Source organism: Petaurus breviceps, unplaced genomic scaffold, assembly GCF_028583685.1.
Source record: "Petaurus breviceps papuanus isolate PSGF00001 unplaced genomic scaffold, PetGlider_PUasm1.0 37, whole genome shotgun sequence".
Taxonomy (NCBI): Eukaryota; Metazoa; Chordata; class Mammalia; order Diprotodontia; family Petauridae; genus Petaurus; species Petaurus breviceps.
Genome location: NW_027186296.1, coordinates 9,011,480 through 9,034,288, shown reverse-complemented (window position 1 = coordinate 9,034,288; position 22,809 = coordinate 9,011,480). Strand labels below are relative to the sequence as shown.

The 22,809-nt window shown below is 36.7% G+C and overlaps 1 protein-coding gene across 1 annotated transcript in view; it reads left to right on the top strand.

The window, feature by feature from the left end:
- SUPT16H (SPT16 homolog, facilitates chromatin remodeling subunit) overlaps positions 1–22,809 on the top strand; it is a 36,480-nt gene that overhangs the window by 8,689 nt on the left and 4,982 nt on the right. Inside the window, exons 2-22 of the mRNA XM_069097780.1 lie at positions 3,405–3,497; positions 3,798–3,968; positions 4,653–4,805; positions 5,487–5,633; positions 6,368–6,519; positions 6,830–7,002; positions 8,416–8,506; positions 9,359–9,432; positions 9,538–9,650; positions 10,827–10,892; positions 11,527–11,622; positions 11,711–11,826; positions 12,122–12,275; positions 14,237–14,364; positions 14,890–15,025; positions 15,144–15,270; positions 15,484–15,602; positions 16,032–16,157; positions 16,798–16,910; positions 17,445–17,520; positions 17,945–18,114. Coding sequence (XP_068953881.1) covers positions 3,405–3,497; positions 3,798–3,968; positions 4,653–4,805; positions 5,487–5,633; positions 6,368–6,519; positions 6,830–7,002; positions 8,416–8,506; positions 9,359–9,432; positions 9,538–9,650; positions 10,827–10,892; positions 11,527–11,622; positions 11,711–11,826; positions 12,122–12,275; positions 14,237–14,364; positions 14,890–15,025; positions 15,144–15,270; positions 15,484–15,602; positions 16,032–16,157; positions 16,798–16,910; positions 17,445–17,520; positions 17,945–18,114 — 2,594 coding nt within the window. The remainder of the gene's footprint in view (positions 1–3,404; positions 3,498–3,797; positions 3,969–4,652; positions 4,806–5,486; positions 5,634–6,367; positions 6,520–6,829; positions 7,003–8,415; positions 8,507–9,358; positions 9,433–9,537; positions 9,651–10,826; positions 10,893–11,526; positions 11,623–11,710; positions 11,827–12,121; positions 12,276–14,236; positions 14,365–14,889; positions 15,026–15,143; positions 15,271–15,483; positions 15,603–16,031; positions 16,158–16,797; positions 16,911–17,444; positions 17,521–17,944; positions 18,115–22,809) is intronic.

The following is a 22,809-nucleotide window of genomic DNA, read 5'->3' as shown; positions in this document are numbered from 1 at the left end:
TGGAAAAACCACTGACCTGGAAAATAGATCTGGAGATATAATTTTAAAATTACTGGACTACCTGAAAGCCATGATCAAAGAAAGAATCTAGAAATAATCCTCCAAGAAATTCCCAAAGAAAACTGCCCTGCTGTTATAGAACATGAGGGCAAAATAGAGGTTGAAAGAATCCACTGATCAACTCCTGAAAAATACCCCAAAAAGAAAACTTCTAGGAATATTATAGCCAGGTTCTGAAATTCCCAGATCAAGGAGAGAATATTACAAGCAGCCAGGAAGAAACAATTTGAATATTGTGGAAACACAATCAGGATAACACAGGATCTGGCAGCTTCTACACTGAGGTATCTAAGGGTTTGGAATGATATTCCAGAGGGCAGAGGAGCTGGGATTAAAACCAAGAATCACCTACCCAGCAAAACTGAGTATCATGTTTCAGGGGAAAATATGGTCATTCAGTGGAATAGAGGACTTTCAAGCATTCTTGATGAAAAAACCAGAGTTGAATAGAAAATTTGACATTCAGATACAAGAAACAAGAGAAGCATGAGAAGATAAACAGGGAAAAGAAATCATAAGGAACTTATCAAAGTTGAACTACTAACATTCCTACATGGAAAAACAATAATTGTAACTGATGAAACTTTTGTCAGTATGAAAATAGTTGAAGGGAATAGAAATATATATATGTCTATATATGAGGGTATGTGGGCATATGAATACATATGTGAATGTGTGTATATATGTTTACAGGTATACATAGATAGAGGGCACAGGACTTTCCTTTAACAGGAAGGGATGATACTTAAAAGGTGAAATTAAGAGGTGAGAGAGGAGATGGGGAGAGACAGAATGGGGTAAACTATCTCATAAAGAAGAGGCAAGGGAAAATGGTTACAATGGAGGGGAAGAATAGGAAGGCAAAAGGGAATGGGTCAACATTATTCTCATTGAATGTGGCTTGGGGAGGGAATGAAATACACACTAAATAGGGTATCTCACCCTACAGGAGAGTAGGGGGGAAGGGGATGAGAGGGGAGTGATGGAAGGGAAGGCAGGCTGGGGGGGAGGGAAGTTGGAAGCATCCACTTTTGAAAAGGGACGGGATCAAAGTAGAGAATAGAACAAGTGGAAGGTGGGATAGGAGGGAGGAAAATATAGTCAGTCTTTTACAATATATCTGCTATGTTATTGTTTTGCATTAGCCACACATGTACAACCTATACTGAACTGCTTATCTTCCCAGTAAGGGTGGGTGATAAGGGAGGAAGGGAATGAATCTGGAATTCAGAGTTTTAAAATCAAATGTTTAAAGATATATATATATATATATATATATATATATATATATATATATATGTACTATTATCAATATTGTTTTACATGTAATTGGGAAATATAGAGATCCACCATGCCCTCCTGGAAAAGTCAAAAGGGGTATGGGAGAAAATATGGGAGAGAGCAGATTGGAGGAGTGGATATCCTGTGGGACTATTTTGGGGCAGTGGGTAAGGGAAAAACGGGGAGAAAATTTGTAACTCAAAAATCTGGCGGAAATGAATGATGTATATCAGAAGTTAATAAAGCATTTTTAAAATGGAAAAAAATTAAAATATAGGAGGGTTTATGGGCATATGAATACATATGTGAACGTGTATATATATGTTTACAGGTATACATAGAGAGTACAGGACCAATTTAATATGAAGGGATGATACTTAAAAGGTGAAATTAAGAGGTGAAAGAGGAATATAATGAGAGGAGATGGGGAGAGACAGAATGGGGTAAACTATCTCATAAAGAAGAGGCAAGGGAAAATGGTTACAATGGAGGGGAAGAACAGGAAGGCAAAAAGGCAAATCCTTATTCTTATTGAATTTGGCTCGGGGAGGGAATGACATACACACTAAATAGGTTATCTCACCCTATAAGAGAGTAGGGGGGAAGGGGATGAGAGGGAGATGATGGAAGGGAGGGCAGGCCGGGGGGAGGGAAATGGGAACCACCCACTTCTATAAAGAGACAGGATCAAAGTGAGAATAGAACAAGTGAGAGGTGGGATAGGAGGTAGCGAAATATAGTCATTCTTTTGCAGTATATCTACTATGCTAATGTTTTGCATAGCTACACACGTACAACCTATACTGAATTGTTTATCTTCCCAGTAAGGGTGGGTGACAAGGGAGGAAGGGAATGAATCTGGAATTCAAAGATTTAAAATCAAATGTTTAATATATATAAATACAATCATCAATACTATTTTACATGTAATTGGGAAATAAGATATACAGGCATTGGGGTGTAGAGATCCACCATTCCCTACTGGAAAAGTCAAAGGGGGTGTGGGAGAGAGCAGATTGGAGGAGGGGATAGCCTGTGGGACCGCTATTTTGGTGTGGTGGGTAGGGGGAAAACGGGGGGTGGGGGGATTTGTAAATCAGAATCTGGCAGAAATGAATGCTGTAACCAGAAGTTAATAAAGCATTTGAAAAAAAAGTCTATCAAGATTGTGCCGCCTAGTAGTTGCCAAGCACTGTGCTAGTAGCAGGAATACAAAGAATGAAGCAGTCCCTACTCCGGTAGCTAACACGTACATATATAGGGAAAAAATACAAAGTAGATAGAGGATTAGCAGTTGGAGGAATCAGAAAAGACCAGGTTGAAAGTAATGCTCAGGCTGTAATTTGAGGTGCTGGATCCTATGAAGCCAGGAGTAAGTAGAGAGTTCAATACCTGTCCATGAAGGATTACTGCTAAATCTGAGTAATATGGAACCAGAGCAAAACTGGAGGGTAGAGGATTTGAAATAATGCAGTATGTCACAAGAATCTTTGTCTCTATTTTAGTGTGTTTTGAAGTGGGGGGTTGGGGGGGGGAGAGGAATGAGAGATAAGAGTTTTATTTCATTTCTTTTAAAAATCTAAGAAAAAATTGCATTACATTAACTGCTTTGTATTTTAGATACTATTTTTATCCTAAGATAGAGCTTTATGCTGTCCAGCTCAGTTTCTCATTCTGTGCTTGATTTGTTTTCCTTCTTATTCTCCAAATACTTTGGCAGGTAGAAGCTTTAGAATGAAGTAGAGTGGAGTTAGGGAGATAGCATCTTAGAGAGCTGTTGGTCAGGATGATGTGTTTTTTTTTTCCTTTCCCTTCTATAGAAAGAACACGGGGATAAGGAAAGGGGATCTTAATAGCTCTGAAATCACTGGATCTTTCTCTTTCAAGAAGTTACCCAAGAGCTATGATTGTAGCAGGAGGAACTGAATAGATGTCCAAAATGGAGGGGATCCTTCATATTCTTTGTGCATGAATACTTAAGTTATTGCTTTCTGTTTTTTTTTAGCAATGTGCAGTTGAAAAAAAAATTGAAGTGACCAAATACTCTGCCCTTTGTGTTTCAGAAAGGAGAGGATGAGTATGCCAACGTTGATGCCATTGTCGTTTCAGTAGGTGTTGATGAAGAGATTGTTTATGCCAAATCTACTGCCCTTCAGGTAAGTAGGTGCCATCAGAGGCAGGATTAGCAGAGTTTTTAGCCCTGAGTACCATTGGCAGAATTAAAATTTAGTCAAGGTAGAAGGGGGAAAGATAAGAAAGTAGGGGGAGAGAAAGGGAGAGAGAAAAATGCCAGCAGAAGTGGTCTTGGGCATTGCTCTTAGCCAAGGGCAGGAAGAGGCAAATATTCCATAAGCATTAGCCACCTAATCATAGTAGGATAAAATTAACATTCTTTATTGATTATGTTTTCCATTTCTGCCTATGAGTGTCATAACTTCTTTTCTCTTTTCCTATAGACGTGGCTCTTTGGTTATGAGCTAACTGATACCATTATGGTGTTCTGTGATGACAAGATCCTTTTCATGGCCAGCAAGAAAAAAGTAGAGTTCTTGAAACAAATTGCCAACACCAAGGGTAATGAAAACGCAAATGGTGCTCCTGCCATTACACTGCTGGTTCGAGAAAAAGTAAGAAATTAAAAGAATTGCAAACATTTAAGTATTTAACATAGTGACAGTAATGCCAGCAAAAAACAAAACAATTCCCCACCCTGCCAAAAAAAGTGTAAGAATTTTGAAGGAGTTCAAAGAGACATTGTTAGGATGTGGCATTAAATTCAGACCTTGATGAATATTTGGGGAAAAGGAAGGGCATCATTAGAGTTCTTTTATTGATATATATAGAGTTCTTTATTTTAAACTCCTAAATCCATTAATATGCTCATTCTCCATGGAAACTGAGGGGAGGGGGGCGGTATTTGTTTTAATCTATGTTTAATATTGGTTACCACATATCTGTTTAACTTAATCATAACAATGGTATGCCTAATACTTCAAAATCTGTTTTGTTGTTGTTTACATATGAAGTCTTTTTGTTGCCTCCCTGTCCTTAATCATTTTCTTTCTTGAGCTGTTATTCATTTAGGCTTAGTAACAAGCCAACTTAGTCATAACTGTCATCAAGGAATGTGGACAATTATTTCCCTTTCCCTTTCAGTTTAGGTAAATCAAACCTACTGTAAAGAAATTAATGCCAAATCCAAGTTTGGCTTTTTTGGATTAGCTAAATGCTTCATTATATCTAAGAACTGTTAGAGTGATCTAATTCTTACATATTAATAATAAATATCACCTACCTTTTGATGTTATTAGAATGAGAGTAACAAAGGCAATTTCGACAAAATGATTGAAGCCATTAAAGAAAGCAAGAGTGGCAAGAAGATCGGGGTATTCAGCAAAGACAAGTTCCCTGGAGAGTTCATGAAGAGTTGGAACGACTGCCTTAACAGAGAGGGCTTTGAAAAAGTAAGAGGAATGATGGGGAGAAGACCAGAAATGTTTGCAGTTAAGAAGGTTGAAAGTATCCATAGTAGTTTAAGAGAAGCAAATTTATTCTCAGGTGGTAGAGTACTGTACTTCACATATATATATATATTTTTTTTTTTAAGTTTATTTTTAGTTTTCAGGAAGTTGGGCACTTGCACTTTTTGGTCAGGATAAGATTAATGTTCAAGGACCTCATAAATACTAGAAAATTCTTTTAACCAAGAAATCATCAGATTTACTTAACTTTTGGTGACTTGTTTCCTCTATTCTCCAACTTTTTTTTTTTTTTTAATCTAGAGTCACTTTATGTTTTAAAGAATTAATAGGACATTTCTTCATATTCCCCTGGTATGGTTTAGCAGAAAGATTTTTTTTCTGACCATTTTTTGGAAGTTTGTACAGGCAAAGGACAGTATTTGTAATAACTGGTTACTTGAGAGTTAACGAGTTTTATTTTTGTTAATGCCAGTTTAGATTCTTTCAACGAAAATTTGAACATTTAATATGTAAAAGGAGCTATGCTAGGTTCTGTGCCTTTGAGGCTCCTTCCAGCTCTAGATGTAAGATCAAAACATAGTCCCTAGCCTCACACATCTTATTATCTAGCTGCACCTCATTAATAGTTCTCTTAATTCAGGTTACATATTCCTTTATCCACAGATTGATATCAGTGCAGTTGTGGCATATACCATAGCTGTAAAAGAGGATGGAGAACTTACTCTGATGAAGAAAGCAGCTAATATCACCTCTGAAGTCTTCAACAAATTTTTCAAGGAAAGAGTTATGGAAATTGTTGATGCAGATGAGGTAAATATGGAAGAGACACCACCTCAATTGTTTGTTTGTTTTAAGTAAATGGGGGACAGCTAGGTGGCACAGTGGATAGAGCACCAGCCCTGGAGTCAGGAGGACCTGAGTTCAAATTTGGCCTCAGACACTTGACACTTACTAGCTCTGTGACCCTGGTCAAGTCACTTAACCCCAATTACCTTGCAAAAATAAAGCAAATGACCAGTAAACCTTAAATAGTCAAAGAGAATATTTTGCTAGTTTTCTGAGAGAAGAAAAGCACTTCTCCTTGCCCGCCCATATCAATTCTTTTTTCCTACCAGATTAGTCTTTTTTTTTTTTTCAGATTAGTCTTAAAATTATTTTGTCCAAGTGATACTGCTTAGAAGTTCTCTAATGCTGTAGAACAAAGTAAAATTCACAAAAATCGTGTAACTCTACGAGTAGAGGGTAGCTGTACATTTTTTTTTAATAATAAATTTCTTAATCCAATTTTGGTCATTTGACAGTGATATGACTATCACCTATCTGTGAATTCTAGATACTTAAACTATATTTTCTTCCCTTTTTCTTGAGTTTGATTAGAAAAAACTTACCAGGATTTAAACCCATGACATATATTACAAGACTATAGTTAACTACTTTTTGATATTTGTATGCCATCAGGCACCATGTTGCCCCCCCAGATAATAAAGAATCAGATAAACAAGATACCCCTTTAATTGTTGCATCCTTCCTGGATATATTTGTAGAAAGTTCGTCACAGCAAATTGGCTGAGTCTGTGGAGAAGGCCATTGAAGAAAAGAAGTACTTGGCTGGAGCAGATCCTTCTACCGTGGAGATGTGTTATCCTCCCATCATCCAGAGTGGTGGCAACTACAATCTCAAGTTCAGTGTAGTTAGGTAAGTACCTGTTCTTTCGAACACTGTCTCTAGCAGCCTTATAATTGTCAGTACCCTCATAACTGCAGCCATGAGCTTATTTCCCCCATTCTGAGGGAATTACATTAATTTCACAATGGACTACAGGATAATGGACTCCTTATCTCCAGCTTCCTTGGAACACTGTAAATTACACAGTGCTGAACTTTAGGCCATCATTTCACTTTCAGCAAAAACCAAGGAATATAGTGACTCCATGTTATATGTTCTATGGGTACTAAGTACTTTGCTGGCTTCAGTAGTATCATGGTTTTCTATCTTGGGTCTCAAGTGACAAGAACCACATGCATTTTGGGGCCATCACCTGTGCCATGGGTATTCGCTTCAAATCCTACTGCTCCAATCTCGTACGAACCCTGATGGTGGATCCTCCCCAGGAAGTCCAGGAGAATTACAACTTTCTGCTCCAGCTACAGGAAGAACTGCTGAAGGAACTGAGACATGGTAAGGTTTCTGCAAAAGATAGGTTAAGAGTAAATGTAGAGAAACGTAGACTGTCTTTTCTGCGTATTCTTAAGTCTCTACTAGACAAACTGCTCTCTGGTTTTAATTATTGAGATAGTAGGGAGCATATTTAAAATACTTATTAATCTGTTTTGTGAATAGTTGAGATATTTTTCATATTTGTAGAAATAGAATGTTTTTATATATATCTCAAATTAATTCCCATATTCTGCTTTCCTCAGAATTAAATGTTTCAGTCCCAGAAAATCACTTTCTTTTTCCCTTAACTGGTTTTATGCTTACCTGCAATTTTAAATCTATCCTAGAAATACTACATTTCTCTTTGTTTCAGATTCTTGTAGTGGAAATTCGGGGAGCTAGTAGAATATTGGAAAGATTTGTACATAGTCATAGTCATTTGTACATAAAAGTGGAGCATTTATAAGAGAGAGTCTAAATTCTCCTGTTCATTTTTGAAACAAATCAGAATAGATCCAAGACTGACCTACTTGCTGTTATAATTCAGAAAGTAGCTATTAGGTGACTAGACTTAAAATTATCTACCAGTTCTAGTTTTTTGTTCGCCTGTTATTGCTAAAGCCTTTTGACCTCACTCTTCCAAAATGAACTTTGAGAAAATATTAGCAAAGACTATATTGCTGTTGTTTAGCCATGTCTGAATGGCTGGAGGGGGTATGCCATTTCTTTCTCCAGCTAGTTCATTTTGCAGATGAGAGAACTGAGGCAAACAGGGTTAAGTGACTAGCTCAGGATCACATAGCTAGTAAATTTCTAGGACTAGATTTAAACTTTCTAAATCCAGGCCTAACAGTGGATAGTACTGTGCCACCTAGCTGTCCTACAGTAAAGACCATGATCATAGCTTAAACTGTGTCTTGGTTCATTATTTCATTAAGCTAACTAGAGAACACTCAGATTTGAATTGTCCATTCCTTCACAACCTAGATAGGTAGGGAAAAAGGAGGCTATGTTGTCCAGATTGTAAAAACCTTACTTGGAAATATTTTAGACTTTATAGTTTAGTATGGCCAACTCTCACTAGCCCATCCAGATTTGGTCTTCCCTCTTAGAGGTTGAAAAGTAAATAAAACAAAGTTTTCTGTGTGAGGTTTTATACTTTTTTGAAAGTTAATTCTTGAAGTCAGGTGGAAACACAGCCAGGACAGCTTTGAAAGGTCCACATTGAAGTTATTATATACTTAAAAGGAAGAGATTTCCAATTTCATGTATAATTCTCTTTCTCTTTTATTCTTTATATACAGACATACTCGATTTATTTGATGTTTGTTGGGTTGGGAATTGTTTTTTTAATTATAACTAAAAAAAAAAGGTAGAAGAATTTTTTAAGTCTCTATTCTTAGGCTTCCCTCCTCTCACTTGCTTTGACCATAGGTGTGAAGCTATGTGAAGTATACAATGCTGTCATGGATATGGTCAAGAAACAAAAACCAGACCTGCTCAATAAAATCACCAAAAATCTTGGGTAAGGGATTCTATTAGACAAACATAATTTTGAATTAAAGCTCTTCTGTGGGCAGTAACTAATAGAATCATCCTTTTAGGTCAATTTATGACTAGCAGAAATAATTTCAGGGGGCCCTTCTCGCTGTATTCTAAGCAGTACCCTGTAGAAAATATTCAGTTAAGTTCTACTTTTGAAAAATTCTAGGCAATCTTCTTAGATGAAAGCCATTCCAGGGTACATACTTGTTCTTCCTGGGCCTCTGAAAGATGAGAAGAAATGTGTCAGGCTGTACCAAGTGCTGGCTCAGTTGGCTGCCAGGGCTTGAAAATCCAGTTACCAGCTTGTCACAACTGGATCGTGTGGCCTAGTTATGGGTGAGTGAAGTGGAGCTTAGCCTACCTTCGTGGCCATTCTAGTAGTGTACCCCTAACAGTTTCTGAGAGCCATAGTGGGTGTGGGTGTGGGTGTAACAGAAAGAGAGAGCTCCAGGCTTTGATTTTTGGACTAGTGTGGTAAAATGTAAATGTTTGAAAGAATGGGCATTGGGAAGCAAAAAATGGGGAGGGCTTGAATATAAGGGTAGAAAAGGTACATGATTTTTTTTTTTTTACAATCACTAGACTAAACATGAAGAGCCTAAAGGCTGTGAACCCTAATCCTACTTCATAACTGATTGACCAGTATAAACAAACCACTTGATAATATTTGTGGCTCCTGCCATGTCTGTAGAAAAACTGAGGATAATATTTTGTTAGTGTCCATATCATGGAAGAGTTGTGAGAGCTAAGTCATGCCCTTTGTACTTTGCCAAATATTCCATATTTAGATATTTTCAGCTTGTGTTGAATTCTGACTTCACTTCTTTTATAGGTTTGCAATGGGAATTGAATTCCGTGAAGGATCCTTGGTAATCAATAGCAAAAATCAGTATAAGTTGAAAAAAGGTGAGGTGATGCAAGATGATGGTTCTTTTTATCTTCCTTTGTCTCATCTCCCCTCTTTGCTATAAAATTTTTGTTCTTCATTGATCTCCATTTTTGCTCTTTTAGGGATGGTTTTTAGCATCAATATGGGCTTTTCAGATCTGACTAACAAGGAAGGAAAGAAGCCAGAAGAAAAAACCTATGCCCTCTTTATTGGTGACACAGTTCTTGTTGATGAGGTGGGTGTAAAAAGAGGACCAAACCATTGGATTCTATAACTGTAAAGCAAATTTCATAGTTCTTTTGTGATAGGTAAAATCTGAAATAACTGAGGAAACAGGTTCAAGCTTCTAGATTTATTAAGCAATGCATGGCAGTTGTATAACAAATCAAGACCCAGCCTCCTCAACTTGGCACTGGACCTTAAATACAGACATTTTTACGTATTAAAAGAAAAAGAGTTAACAGGATGTAAACCAGGATATGAGATTAGGTAATCTGATTTCTAATTGCAGGAAAGAGTAGGGACTTTATAAACTGCAAGGGAGAGAATGAACAGGTATAATTCCCTGAAATTGGAAAAACGAGCATTCCACTTTTCTCACTCTCCTCCAGACCATCTGTATTCAGTTAAAGGAACAAGGAAACAGTAACTGATTGACCAGTACAGGACTACTTTTCAGATGAGACATTTGGGTTGCTTGAAATATATAATTGTGAGAAAATTCTTTGTGTCAGTCTTTGGATCTAACTGAGTTTCTGGTCTACATAACCTATGTCCTTAGTCAAGGGTCTCTGACCAACAAGTAAAAGTAGTCCAGCTTCTCAACCACACAAGGCTAGGTTCAAACAGTGCAACAAACTTTTTTCACAATTTCCATAATTAGATAGTTTGCTCACAAGACAGAAATTGGACTAGACCTATAATTGAATAGAAAGGGAGGGAACTGAACTGGATCCAGAATTGAGTCACAAGATAGACTTAATATGGTTCACACAGTTTTCTTATTTTTCATATTATATTAACTTGTTTTAGTGACCTAAGTGATAATCATTGTCTGAGAATGAATTGTTACATCAGCATCCAAGGAAAAATGTTTGTAACTAAGATCAAAGGAGTGAATTGAACCAATATTGAATAAATTAGCATTAGGGCCATACTGCTTAAGATAGTTAATTCGACCAACATTAATTAAGCATCTGTGGTGGATTTGGTGCTGTGAATACATAGACACAAACACAAGCCCTGCCTTAAGTGAATGTGCATTCTTGGTAATCCATATCTAGAGAATGAAAACCAATATTCCCTAAATATTGAATGGCATCACTAAGTACAAAGTATTACTGTACTAAGTTTGAAGAAGAAAATGCTATCGTTATTTCTAGCAGTGTCCAACTCCTACTTTTTGTCCTAGGATGGTCCAGCTGTTGTTCTTACTTCTGTCAAAAAGAAAGTGAAGAATGTGGGCATCTTCTTAAAGGTGAGAAAGCACAGGGAAATGGTCATACATATTTTTTCAGTATTGTATCATATCAGGAAGCCATATGCTTGCAGTCCACTTCAAGTTTTTTATTCATAAGAGGTGGCGTGTGTCTATTCAAAAATAGTAAATTTTTTTAGTAGCAATACAAAAAGCAATCCCCTTATTTCTCCTCCAAAAATAATCTATACAAACCTTATAAAGAATAGTTATATTAGTTTTGTTCAATTTAATGAGAATACTGGTACTTAAAAGATAAAAACTCTTTAAGATCCCTGAGATCTTGAATCAAGTTACAGTTCTCACTCCAGGATTACAACATTGACAATTCACTTTACTTCAGTTTTAACCAGTTTCATGGAGATAGGCAGATCCAAACATTAATTATTGTGTGTTTGGCCATTTAACTAGAAATTTCTAGTGATTAGGTGCTGTATTTGCTCACTCGTGTAATTAGGTAAAACGTTTTTGGTAAAAATCTCAGATTATATTTGTTCATAGACCATATGTTCCATGCCCAGGGCATAGGAAAAGTAACAAGGTATTTAAGTTTAGGGGTTGTTTTGTTTAAAGACATTCTAATGTGGGAAAACTCAATTTTCATGTGTCTGTATGTATTTATTTTTCCCTACAGAATGAGGATGAAGAAGAGGAGGAAGAAGAGAAAGATGAGGCTGAGGATCTTTTGGGACGAGGTTCAAGAGCAGCTTTACTCACAGAAAGAACACGAGTAGGTCCCCTGCTTTGTAAATTATTCACATCTTTTGTCTATGGATGTTTTACATGTTTTAGTAACCTGGGTTTGTTCCTCTCCTTAGAATGAGATGACTGCAGAGGAGAAGAGGAGAGCGCATCAAAAGGAATTGGCCACACAACTCAATGAGGAAGCCAAAAGGCGTTTGACAGAGCAGAAAGGAGAACAACAGATTCAAAAGTAAGAGGATTGCTGATGAGGAGAGATTGAGCCCTAAGACTTTTTTTTTTGCTTTTTGGAGGGGAGAAGGTAGGGCAATTGGGGTTAAGTGACTTGCCCAAGGACACATGGCTGGTTTCTGTGTGTGTGTGTGTGTGTGTGTGTGTGTGTGTGTGTGTGCGCTAAGTTTCTGAGGCTATATTTGAACTCAGGTCTTCCTGACTCCAGGGCCAGTGCTCTATTCACTGCGTCACCTAACCGCCCCCCTAAGACTTCTGAAGTCTCTCATTATTCACTTTTATTGTTCCCATCCTAGAGCTCGAAAATCTAATGTATCCTACAAGAACCCATCTCTGATGCCTAAGGAACTACATATCCGTGAAATGAAGATTTATATCGATAAGAAATATGAGACTGTAATAATGCCTGTGTTTGGCATTGCAACACCCTTCCACATTGCCACAATCAAGGTGATTAACTACAATATTCTAGACCAAGTTTCACTTAAATTCTTTATCAACCATTGTGTCTACTCATAACTGGTGTTTCACATTCTCCTTCTTTGTAGCCACACCTTCTTTAATGCACTTTTCCAGTTTTATTCATGATCTACTTTATACTCCTATTATTCTTTGTTTCCCTCCCCATTTTCATTTCCTAGAAAAATGAAAGTTTCAGATTAATCTATTTGCCAATAAATATGTCTGCCTGTTTTTTCATAGGACTTCAGAAAAGATGTTTCTCTTGTGTTTTTGTTAAACATTGAGGGTTTAATTCACTCTCGATGCAATAATCTCTGCAGTGGTAAATATTGGATCTTCTATACATGGAGACAAAGAGGGCTGGAGATAAACCTTACTTAAGATGGAATATCCCAGTCAGGCTTTTCTGATTGGGGAGATAAATTTAGATAAGATATGTTCTCTGCCTTCATAATTGATTCAGAGTTTAGTAGTAGAATATGACAACGCTAAAAATGTAGAATCTTGTCTTGTTGTGAAGAACTCTAAATGGGAAGTTGAATTTAAACTTTAATTCTGTACGACATAAGAAATCTTTAAAGAACATAGTGATATTACCAGATCTATGCCTAAGGAAGACTGGTTTGGCAGTGATACAAGTGATCAGTTGAAGGGCAGAGTAATTAGAGTCTGAAGACTTGTTGGGATACTGCTACAAGAGTCGAGATGAGCAGTACTCGTGACACAGGCAGAAATAGTAGTCATCAGTGGAATCAGGTTTTGGAGAACCAATTTCCTTATTAACATGAAGATGAATTGGGCATGGTGGCAAATGCCTATAATCCTGGCTATCAAAGAGGCCAAGGCTGGTGGATCTCTTAAGCTCAGTAAGTCTTAGCTTCAGTGGGCTAAACCCTTCAGATTTCTGTACTAAGTCTGGCACCAGTGTGATGACCTTCTGGGCTGGGGGCCACCGAGCTTATAAAGATGGGCAAAACTGTCCACATCAGAAACTGCACACGTCAAGGCATCTATGCCAGTCAGTAGTGGGACTGGAGCTGTGGGTGACTATTACACTTCTAGTCTAGTATGATATAGGGAGACAGCCTCCAAAAAAAGAAAAAAGGCTCTTGGTTCTCAAATGCAATACCAGTAATACATAAGGTATGGTAAGCTTTAAAGGTTTCAGAGAGAATTTGGAACCATTAACCTAGCTAAGTTCAAAGAGTTCATCACAAGCTCTTGCTAATGATATATTGAGGGAGGAGAGTGCAATATACAACTCTTGAAGAAATCTTTTAAGTCAAAGAGGTATTATGATCTGAATGTTTGGAAGAAGTTCTCAGTGTGATAAAATCACAAATCTTTTGATATATTACAGAGTTTAAGGTACTAGCAAGACATAAAGGTGAAGATGGTCTCTGGGCAACTAGAAATGTGAATTTAAGTTTCAAGGAGAGAAGTCAGGACTCAAAAGATTTGGGATTCATTTTTGTAAAAGTAATAATTGAAAACAAGGGAGTAAATGGACTCTTAAAGAACAGGTCCTCTTGTGTAGAGAGAAGAGGAAAGAACCAGAGCCTGCTATCTTGAGGAACACACACTTTAAGGGTCTGAGAAAGGACAGATTACCCATAAGGGGGATTTTTTTTTTTAATGGCATATTAGTGAAGGTAGAAGAGGTAGAAGAAGAGATAACAGAGTTAGACGGTGCATTGAAGTGAAGGAGGATGAAAACTGAAGAAGGATCGTTGGACTTTGGGATTTTAAGATTATTTAGTGACCTGTGAAAGATATATTTTTTTTAAACTAGTTGAACTAAAAACCAGACTACAAGGGTATTGAGAAAGTAGACAGTGAGTGTACACAGCTTTTTCAAGAAATTTGACCATGAAAGGAGAGGCAGCGTAATGTCTAGATGGCGAAGAAATCTATTTTGTGTGTTTTTTGTCTTCCCTTTCTTTGAATAGAATATCAGTATGTCTGTGGAAGGAGACTACACCTACTTGCGAATCAACTTTTATTGCCCAGGCAGCGCTCTGGGCAGAAATGAAGGCAACATTTTTCCCAATCCAGAGGCTACATTTGTCAAGGAAATGTGAGTCCCTGGGTACCACTTACCCCAAAATTCCTACTGGCTGAAGTGTGATCTACCTGTCCTGAGTTCCTCTTTGTCTAGCAATGTCTCCTTCTGTAGGATGCATTTAGGGTCATTTGTATGGTGTTCCTGGAAAGAGGCAAACATGTAGTCAGTATGGTTATAAACTCTTTACTACACACTAAAGAGAAGTTAAATCCCAAATACCTCCAAATAAATTGGTGACTGCCATGGTGTTTTCTTGACTGAGATATGATGGTCAAATTTGGAGTATTATATCTGACTTCAAGGGGAAAAGTTAATCATATCTTCCCTTTGACTAGATTAAACATTTACAGATCCACCCTTTTTGGAGAGCAAAATAAATATATAGTGTGGTATTTCTCATCATCTTCTCGCTCTTCAATGTGATCCCTTTCTCCTCTTGAAACATTAAGCTAAACATATAGGTCCTGAGTATAGCAACAAGTTCCCTGGCCCAGTAGGCAGGTCCTCCCGTAACATTTGTTTTCCCTTCTACCATAGCACGTATCGAGCTTCAAATATGAAGGCCCCTGGAGAACAGTCTGTACCATCTTTAAATCTTCAAAATGCCTTTCGAATTATAAAAGAAGTTCAGAAGCGCTATAAGACTCGGGAAGCAGAAGAAAAAGAAAAGGAGGTGAGCCTTGGGGGTACTTAACTGAGACCAGACCATATGCATAGAAAAAAGGTAGAGAGATTACTTCATAGAGACATTTGAGGATGTAATTGCATTCCCTTTCATTCTGTTTCTTCAGGGCATTGTGAAACAAGACTCACTAGTTATCAATCTTAATCGGAGTAATCCCAAACTGAAGGATCTGTATATCCGACCCAACATTGCCCAAAAGAGAATGCAAGGCTCCCTTGAAGCACATGTCAATGGTAAGGATTCTTCTGAATCACTGACAGGTATATAAAAGCTGAGAAATAAAATGGAAGGGAAATTCTGTAATGTTTATGTAATAATTTATAATATACTACAGAGGAGAAAAAATTCAACTGTTTTTTTTTTCCTTTCCAGTTTTTCTGAAGTATTGCAGTGTTCTACTTAGCTTGACAGTGTTGTTAGGTACTCAGTTTCTTTATTTCACCCAGGTTTCCGTTTCACATCAGTTCGAGGAGACAAAGTGGATATTCTGTACAATAACATTAAGCATGCCTTGTTCCAGCCTTGTGATGGGGAAATGATCATTGTCCTGCACTTTCACCTCAAGGTATACTATTGGGGGGTGGGGGGAGAAGGGTCTGGAAGGGTCTTTGTTTCTCTAGTATCTGACTATACTAGATCTCCTTTTTTCTCTCTTTCCATTTGAAATCTGAATTCTGCTCTCCAACTTTTACACAGCATATCCATCTTCCCCAAGACCCATTCCTCTTCTTACATGCCTTCATGGTCCCCTCTAGAAATCCATTCCAGTAGATAGGTAAAATATTGCTCTTTATTCACAAAAATGAATTGCATGTAATACTTTCAGAATCATCTAATCCTCTTAACAGGCAAGATGTGGAAGTGCCTTAACAGTACCAGTGCTGCTTCCATTATAAACCAAGTTATTTTCCCAACCCTGCATATTATCTTTTTGGCTATTGTGTAGTCTGAGCCTCCTGACTTCTGCTTCATGTTTTCTGTTTCTTGCTGCCAGAATGCCATCATGTTTGGGAAAAAGCGACACACTGATGTGCAGTTCTACACTGAAGTGGGAGAAATCACCACTGATTTGGGAAAACACCAGCATATGCATGACCGAGATGACCTGTATGCTGAGCAGGCCAGTAAAATTTTGTATGTGATTTAAGGAGAAGATAGACAGGATAAGATCTGAACTCTTTGGTTGTCGATGCCTTAGAGTAATAGGTTAATGACATTCTAAACCTTTTTGAAGTAGAGCTCAGTGGCTAGCAAAAGGTGGTACAAAATTATAATCTCATGTAGACTGTACACAAGACAGTTTTCAGTGTGTTCTACATATGTCAGATTTGAGTTTCACAACAGCTCTGTGAGGGAGGTATTATTTTTCCCATTTTACAAGTGAAAGAGACAGACTCAGAAATGTTAACTGGCTGGTAAGTACAAGGTCACATAGCTAGGAAGTTTCAAAGACAGGATTTGGGCCTGGCTTTTAAATCTAGCCCTCCATCCACTGTATTATACAAGCTACTGTTTTATTGATAAATCAATGGAAAAAACACTAGTCCACAGATTCTAGTATTTTCCATTATATAACCATTGTAACTGAGCAAAACTGTTTAACTTCTTAGCACTTCATTTTCCCCCATAGCTCCAGAAATATCCAGGATATAAATAGCAAGAGTTTATGTTAAAGATAGATATGATAATTATTTTGGAAGAGAACATTATATTTAAGAATCAAGGTGGTATTTTTAGTTATTATTTTTCTTTTTGTGCAGATGGAAAGAGAGATGAGGCACAAGCTGAAAACAGCCTTTAAAAACTTCATTGAGAAGGTTGAGGCCCTAACCAAGGAGGAGCTGGAGTTTGAAGTGCCTTTTAGGGACTTGGGGTAAAATATTTCTTATTAGCCTAGTGTCTTTCAGACCTTACTTCTAACCATAAGGATAGGAAGAAGTTGAAGACCCCCTCCATTGATAATCACTTTGATGTACTATTCATTCTCATCTTTATGTTGTAATGGAAAGAACATTGGTTCAAGAGCCAGCTCTATTACTTATCCCTGGAACTTAGGCAAGTTACTTCACCTTTAACTCTCTGTTTCCTCATGTGTAAAAAAAAAAAAATGAGGGGAATGGACAAGTTATAGGTCTAAGGTCCTTTTCAGTTTTCAACATTCTGTAATCTTTAAACTTCCTTTGAATATGACATTTCACATGCAAAGGTGACGGAATTGGGGGTGTAGGTAGAGTGTAGTTTCAGATGCATTTTTGATACTAGAGGATGAGCATCCCCAGTGAGTAGGATGGAATTTGAGTTTGAAAATTTGGAATGGGAAGAAAAAGTGTATCTGTTATGGGATTAGCACCTGCTGGCTTTGGTCTTCTGATCTTGCTGAGTGTGAATTTATTTTCTCACTTTTCAGGTTTAATGGAGCCCCTTACAGAAGCACCTGCCTACTACAGCCCACTAGTAGTGCACTGGTGAATGCTACAGAATGGGTGAGTATCTCTATCGACATTATCAATTCATTTGTTAATTATCAGCTCATTGTACACAAGACATGAGAATAGTTCCTATTTCACCTTGTAACTTTTTAGTATTTGTAACTTTCTTCTCAAAATGTTCTTTTGGCTATAAATTCCACTGAAATTTTTCTACCTGAGGGTACAGTTTAATGCTGTGAAACTCTTTTACCAACCAGTTAATTTCATTTTACTCAATTGTAAAATAGAGAAGGCTCTTCTCTTAGATCCCCACCCACCCAAAAAGTCTTTGACTCTATCAGACATCTTAGTGTGTTTGAGCTATTGCAGAATAAGCCAGCGCAGCTCTTTGATATGTTAAATAGAATTCTTCAAGGATGGGGAAATGCTCATGGATTTCCAGATATACTCAGAAGGTAATGGATCATTTCTCCCCCAGCCACCTTTTGTGGTGACATTGGATGAAGTGGAACTGATTCATTTTGAGCGAGTCCAATTTCATCTGAAGAATTTTGATATGGTAATAGTCTACAAGGACTACAGCAAGAAGGTGACAATGATCAATGCCATCCCTGTGGCCTCTCTTGACCCCATCAAGGAGTGGTTGAAGTAAGTTAACCCAGTAGGGGTCTTTATTCCATGGAACTTAAAATTCTGGGATTATTGATAACCAAGAATTATGCAGCTGGTATGTAAAGAACTATTGATGTACCTAAGATCAGCCTGCCTTTTTAGGTGAGTTCATAGATCAGAACTTTAAAATTGGGGCCTAGCTCCTTTATAACAAATAGTTAGCCATAGTATTGTTCTTTGTGAGTCAGTATCTACATATAGTTCTTTTTTTTTTTTTTTTAGTATTTTATACAAGATGTCTTCAAAGTACTTCAGATTCTTATTTAAAAATATTATGTTCCTTACTAGTTCTGTAAATTTGCTAACAAAAGATTAGATAAACAAAAGCATATTGTTTTGATGTTTTCCACACTTCAGGTAGAGAAAAGCTTCTCTAGTGGGACCACCTGAGCTAACAAAAGGGAAATCATCCTTAAGAATTAGAGTGGTAATAGGAGTGGAATTTGCTCTTTAAAATATCTAAAAGAAGTGGTTATGTAATTTTTGTCTATGAGAAATGGTTTTGAAGTCTAAGAGAGAAACATTGGGAATAATTTCAATTTAATGTTTTATTGATATTTTTCTTATTTAACTATCAATTTCTTTTTTTTTTTCATATTAAAATTTTTTCTTTAATTCATGGGTTGTCATGACCAAAAGAATCTATCATCCAATCAACCTCCAACCTATGAGTGAAATTCTTCTCAGTCATTATTTGTTGTTCAAATCCAGACTCAGATGCTATCTGTGTGACCCTGGACACGTAATTTAATCTTTTTTTTTTTTTTTTTTTTTTTTTTTTGAAAGTAAGCATTTTGGGGGGGGGTCACTATATTTCAGTCGTGTCTGACTGTGACCCCCCTTTTTTCCCACTTTTTTTTTAATTTGTTTCCTTTTAGTTTACAGGATTCAATTCCACAATTCCTTGAGTTTCACATTTTGTCCCCCTCCTTCCCCTCCCCCCATCGCAGCATACGGTCAAGTATAGGATCTGTAAATACTTTCACATTATACATTAGTCTGGTTATAAAGATGAATTGTATCAGCTGGAATGAAAATTGGTAAAGACATAAAACCAAATAAGAGAAGGAAAAAATAAACTTAGTTCTTTCTCTGGATGCACATATTTCTCTCCATCATGAGTCTTTTGGGATTGACTTATATCACTGCATTGCTGAGAAGAGTCCAGTCTATCAAAGTTGGTCATCACACATACGTTGTGTCTGTAATTGTGTACAAATTTCTCCTGGTTCTACTCTTCTCACTCAGCATCATTAACTGTCAGTTTCTAAAGATTACCTCCCCCACCACTACAAATAGTAGAACTCTGCTTTGTCACAAAGTACAGTTAAGCAAAACAAATCAGTGCATCAGTCATTTTTTTTAATGCCTTATTCTGTACATACAGTCCATTATGTCTCTGCTTGAGGAGCAAGAGAGGTACTACTATTAGTCTTCTAAAATCATGACTAGTAACTGCATTGATCAGAGTTCTGAAGACTTAGTGTTGCTTTCCTTTATAGTTTTGTGGTCATCATATAAATTGTTATACTTACTGTATCATACTAGTCTTTCCAAGTGTCACTGAATTCTTCATGTTATTCTCCCTGAAGGCACAGTATTATATTACATTTCTATACCATAATTTGTTTAGCTATTTCCCATTAACCCACTTTCTTCCCACTTCTTTGCCACTACAAATATATCACAAAAAGAAATGCTTATGTAAACATGTATATATATGTATACATGTATTTGTGTATGCATAGAACTTCTTAACTTATTGAGGTTTGTACATAATGGTCATATGACTGGGTCAAAGGATAAATAGTTTGGTGACTTTTCTAGTATAATTTCAAATTATTTTACAGGATTATTGGACTTGTTCATGTCTCCAACAAGAGCGCATTAATATTGTACCTCTCTTTTCATAGGTCCTTCAACATTTGTTTTCCTTCTTTGATTATTTTTGCCTGATATGTATAAGGTGAAACCTCAATAATTTTGATTTGCATTTCTCTTAATAATTTGGCATATTTTTTCATGATTTTTTGGTGGGTTGCTTTTCTCCCTGTGTAGGTAATACTGATAATATTCTTGAGAAGTTTTTTAGTTAAAATCTTATTACTACTAGTACTTTTGTTTTCATTTCTTGATTTTTTTCCTTTTATATTCCTCCTCACTCACCCACTATAATTTAATCACCTCCCCTATAACCCATTTCCATAGCAGTTTACAAAATACTTAGAATAATACTTTACTAGGTGTTATGGGAAGTTGGCAAAAATAAAAGGGCATTCATATTTTATGGATCACATGTTTGATAAGGAGAGAAAAGACCCAAAGAAAGGATAAATTCATTGGAGATAATGGCTAAATTTCATTGCCTACACACTACAGTTGGGAGAGAGTACACTGATTGGAATTATCACCTGTGTAAAATACAGAGACTACTGAACAGGCCATAATTGAGGCCACATGCTTTTAGACAAAGTACTTTTTCCAAGATATATCAGTGGAAGTGGGAAAGGATTGAAAGAAGAAGAAAAATGAAGATAGGGTTAAAGAAAGAAAATAAGGTAAGTACAGCACTGGTTAAAAAAAGAATCATTAGAGGTAATGTAGAAATTAATTCCCCAATAGATAAGTGGTCAAAGATTATGAGCAAATAGTTCTCAAATGAAAAAATTCAGACTATTAATAACCATATGAAAATCCTTCAAATAGTTATTATATTTTACAATGTAATATTGTTAGAATTTCATACCTGAAATTTTGGAAAAGCAGCTTGCTGTTATATCTATGCATCTTTGGGGGTTTGAAGGAGAGCTTTTATTCTTTTGATCGTATAGAAGAACTGTTTTTAAAAACCTAAGTTGGAAACTCTGCAACTATGTATGAAATTTTTGGGGTTTGCAATAAGGCAGCATGGGCTAAGAATGCACTGGGGGAAAAATGCTTCAAATCACTAATAACATGAGAAATGTAAATCAAAATGAACTTAAGGATCATTCCCCAATTGATAAATGGTCAAAGGATATGAACAGGCAGTTTTCAGAGGAAGAAATTAAAGCTATCTATAAGCACATGAAGAAATGCGCTAATTCACTATTGATTAGAGAAATGCAAATCAAAACAACTCTGAGGTACCACATCTCACCAGTCAGATTGGCTGAGATGACAAAACAGGAAAATGACAAATGCTGGAGAGGATGTGGGCAAATTGGAACACTAATACATTGCTGGTGGAGTTGTGAACTGATCCAGCCTTTCTGGAGCGCAATCTAGAATTATGCCCAAAGGGCTATAAATACTTTCATACCCTTTGATCCAGCAATACCACTCCTAGGGTTATATCCCAAAGAGATCATAGAAATGAGAGAAAGACCCATATGTACAAAAATGTTTATAACAGCTCTTTTTGTGGTAGCAAAGAATTGGAAATTAAGGGGGTGCCCATCAATTGGGGAATGGCTGAACAAGTTGTGGTATATGCATGTTATGGAATACTATTGTGCTATAAGAAACGAGGAGCAGACGGTCTTCATATTTACCTGGAGAGGCTTAAAAGAACTGATGCTGAGTGAGAAGAGTAGAACCAGGAAAAATGTGTACACAATTATAGACACAACGTATGTGTGATGACCAACTTTGATAGACTGGACTCTTCTCAGTAATGCAGTGATGTAAGTTAATCCCAAAAGACTCATGATGGAGAGAAATATGTGTATCCAGAGAAAGAACTAGAAAGAACAAAGTTTATATCCAGGTGGAAGCAAAATACCTGATCTTTTTCCTTCTCTTAATTTGGTTTTATGTCCTCTTTACCATTTTTCATTCCAGCTGGTACAATCTGTCCTTATAACCTGACCAATGAATAACGTGAAAGTATTTACAGATCCTATACTTGACTATAAGCCGCCATAGGGAGGGGGACAAAATGTGAAATTCAAGGAATTGTGGAATTGAATCCTGTAAACTAAAAGGAAACAAACAAATTAATAAAATAAATAAACTTAAGGTGTCACCTCACGCCCAACAAACTGGCAAAGATGACAAAAGATGGAAATGATTGATTTTCGGGAGTGGAGGTGGGAAGATAGGCACACTGCTGTATTATTGGTGGAGGTGTGGATGCAGTATAACCATTTTGGAAAGCAGTTTGGAATTAAGCAAATAAAATTATTGAAATGCTGTGCGTTTTAATGCCGAGATTGCACTACTAGCCACATGCTACAAGTAGGTCATTGACAAGAAGAAAGACTCCTGTCTATGCACCAAAGTTTTTATAGCTATACTTTTTGTAGTAGCAAATGCCCATTGATTGGGAAATGGATAAATAAGTTATGGCACATGAATTTAGTAGAAGCCAAGAAAAAAATATAAACAATGACTACAACAATTTAAGTAGCAGACAGTACACAGATGTGGAATGTTGTGTGTAATTTTCAGATTCTCTCGTGTATTTAATGACATGAAAATAAAAGATTAATAAAAATTCTTTTTGGAAAAAAAGTAATGTAGACAGATAAAAGAAAAACAGTTAAAAAAGAAATATCCTAGCAATTAAGGAGAGCTTTACAGTGAGGACTAGTACTTTGGCAGATTTTTGGGGGCACTTGGACATAATTTAATGGCCTTATACAAGGAATATGTGTTTTCTTATATTTAGGCAAATGTCTTTTATTTATA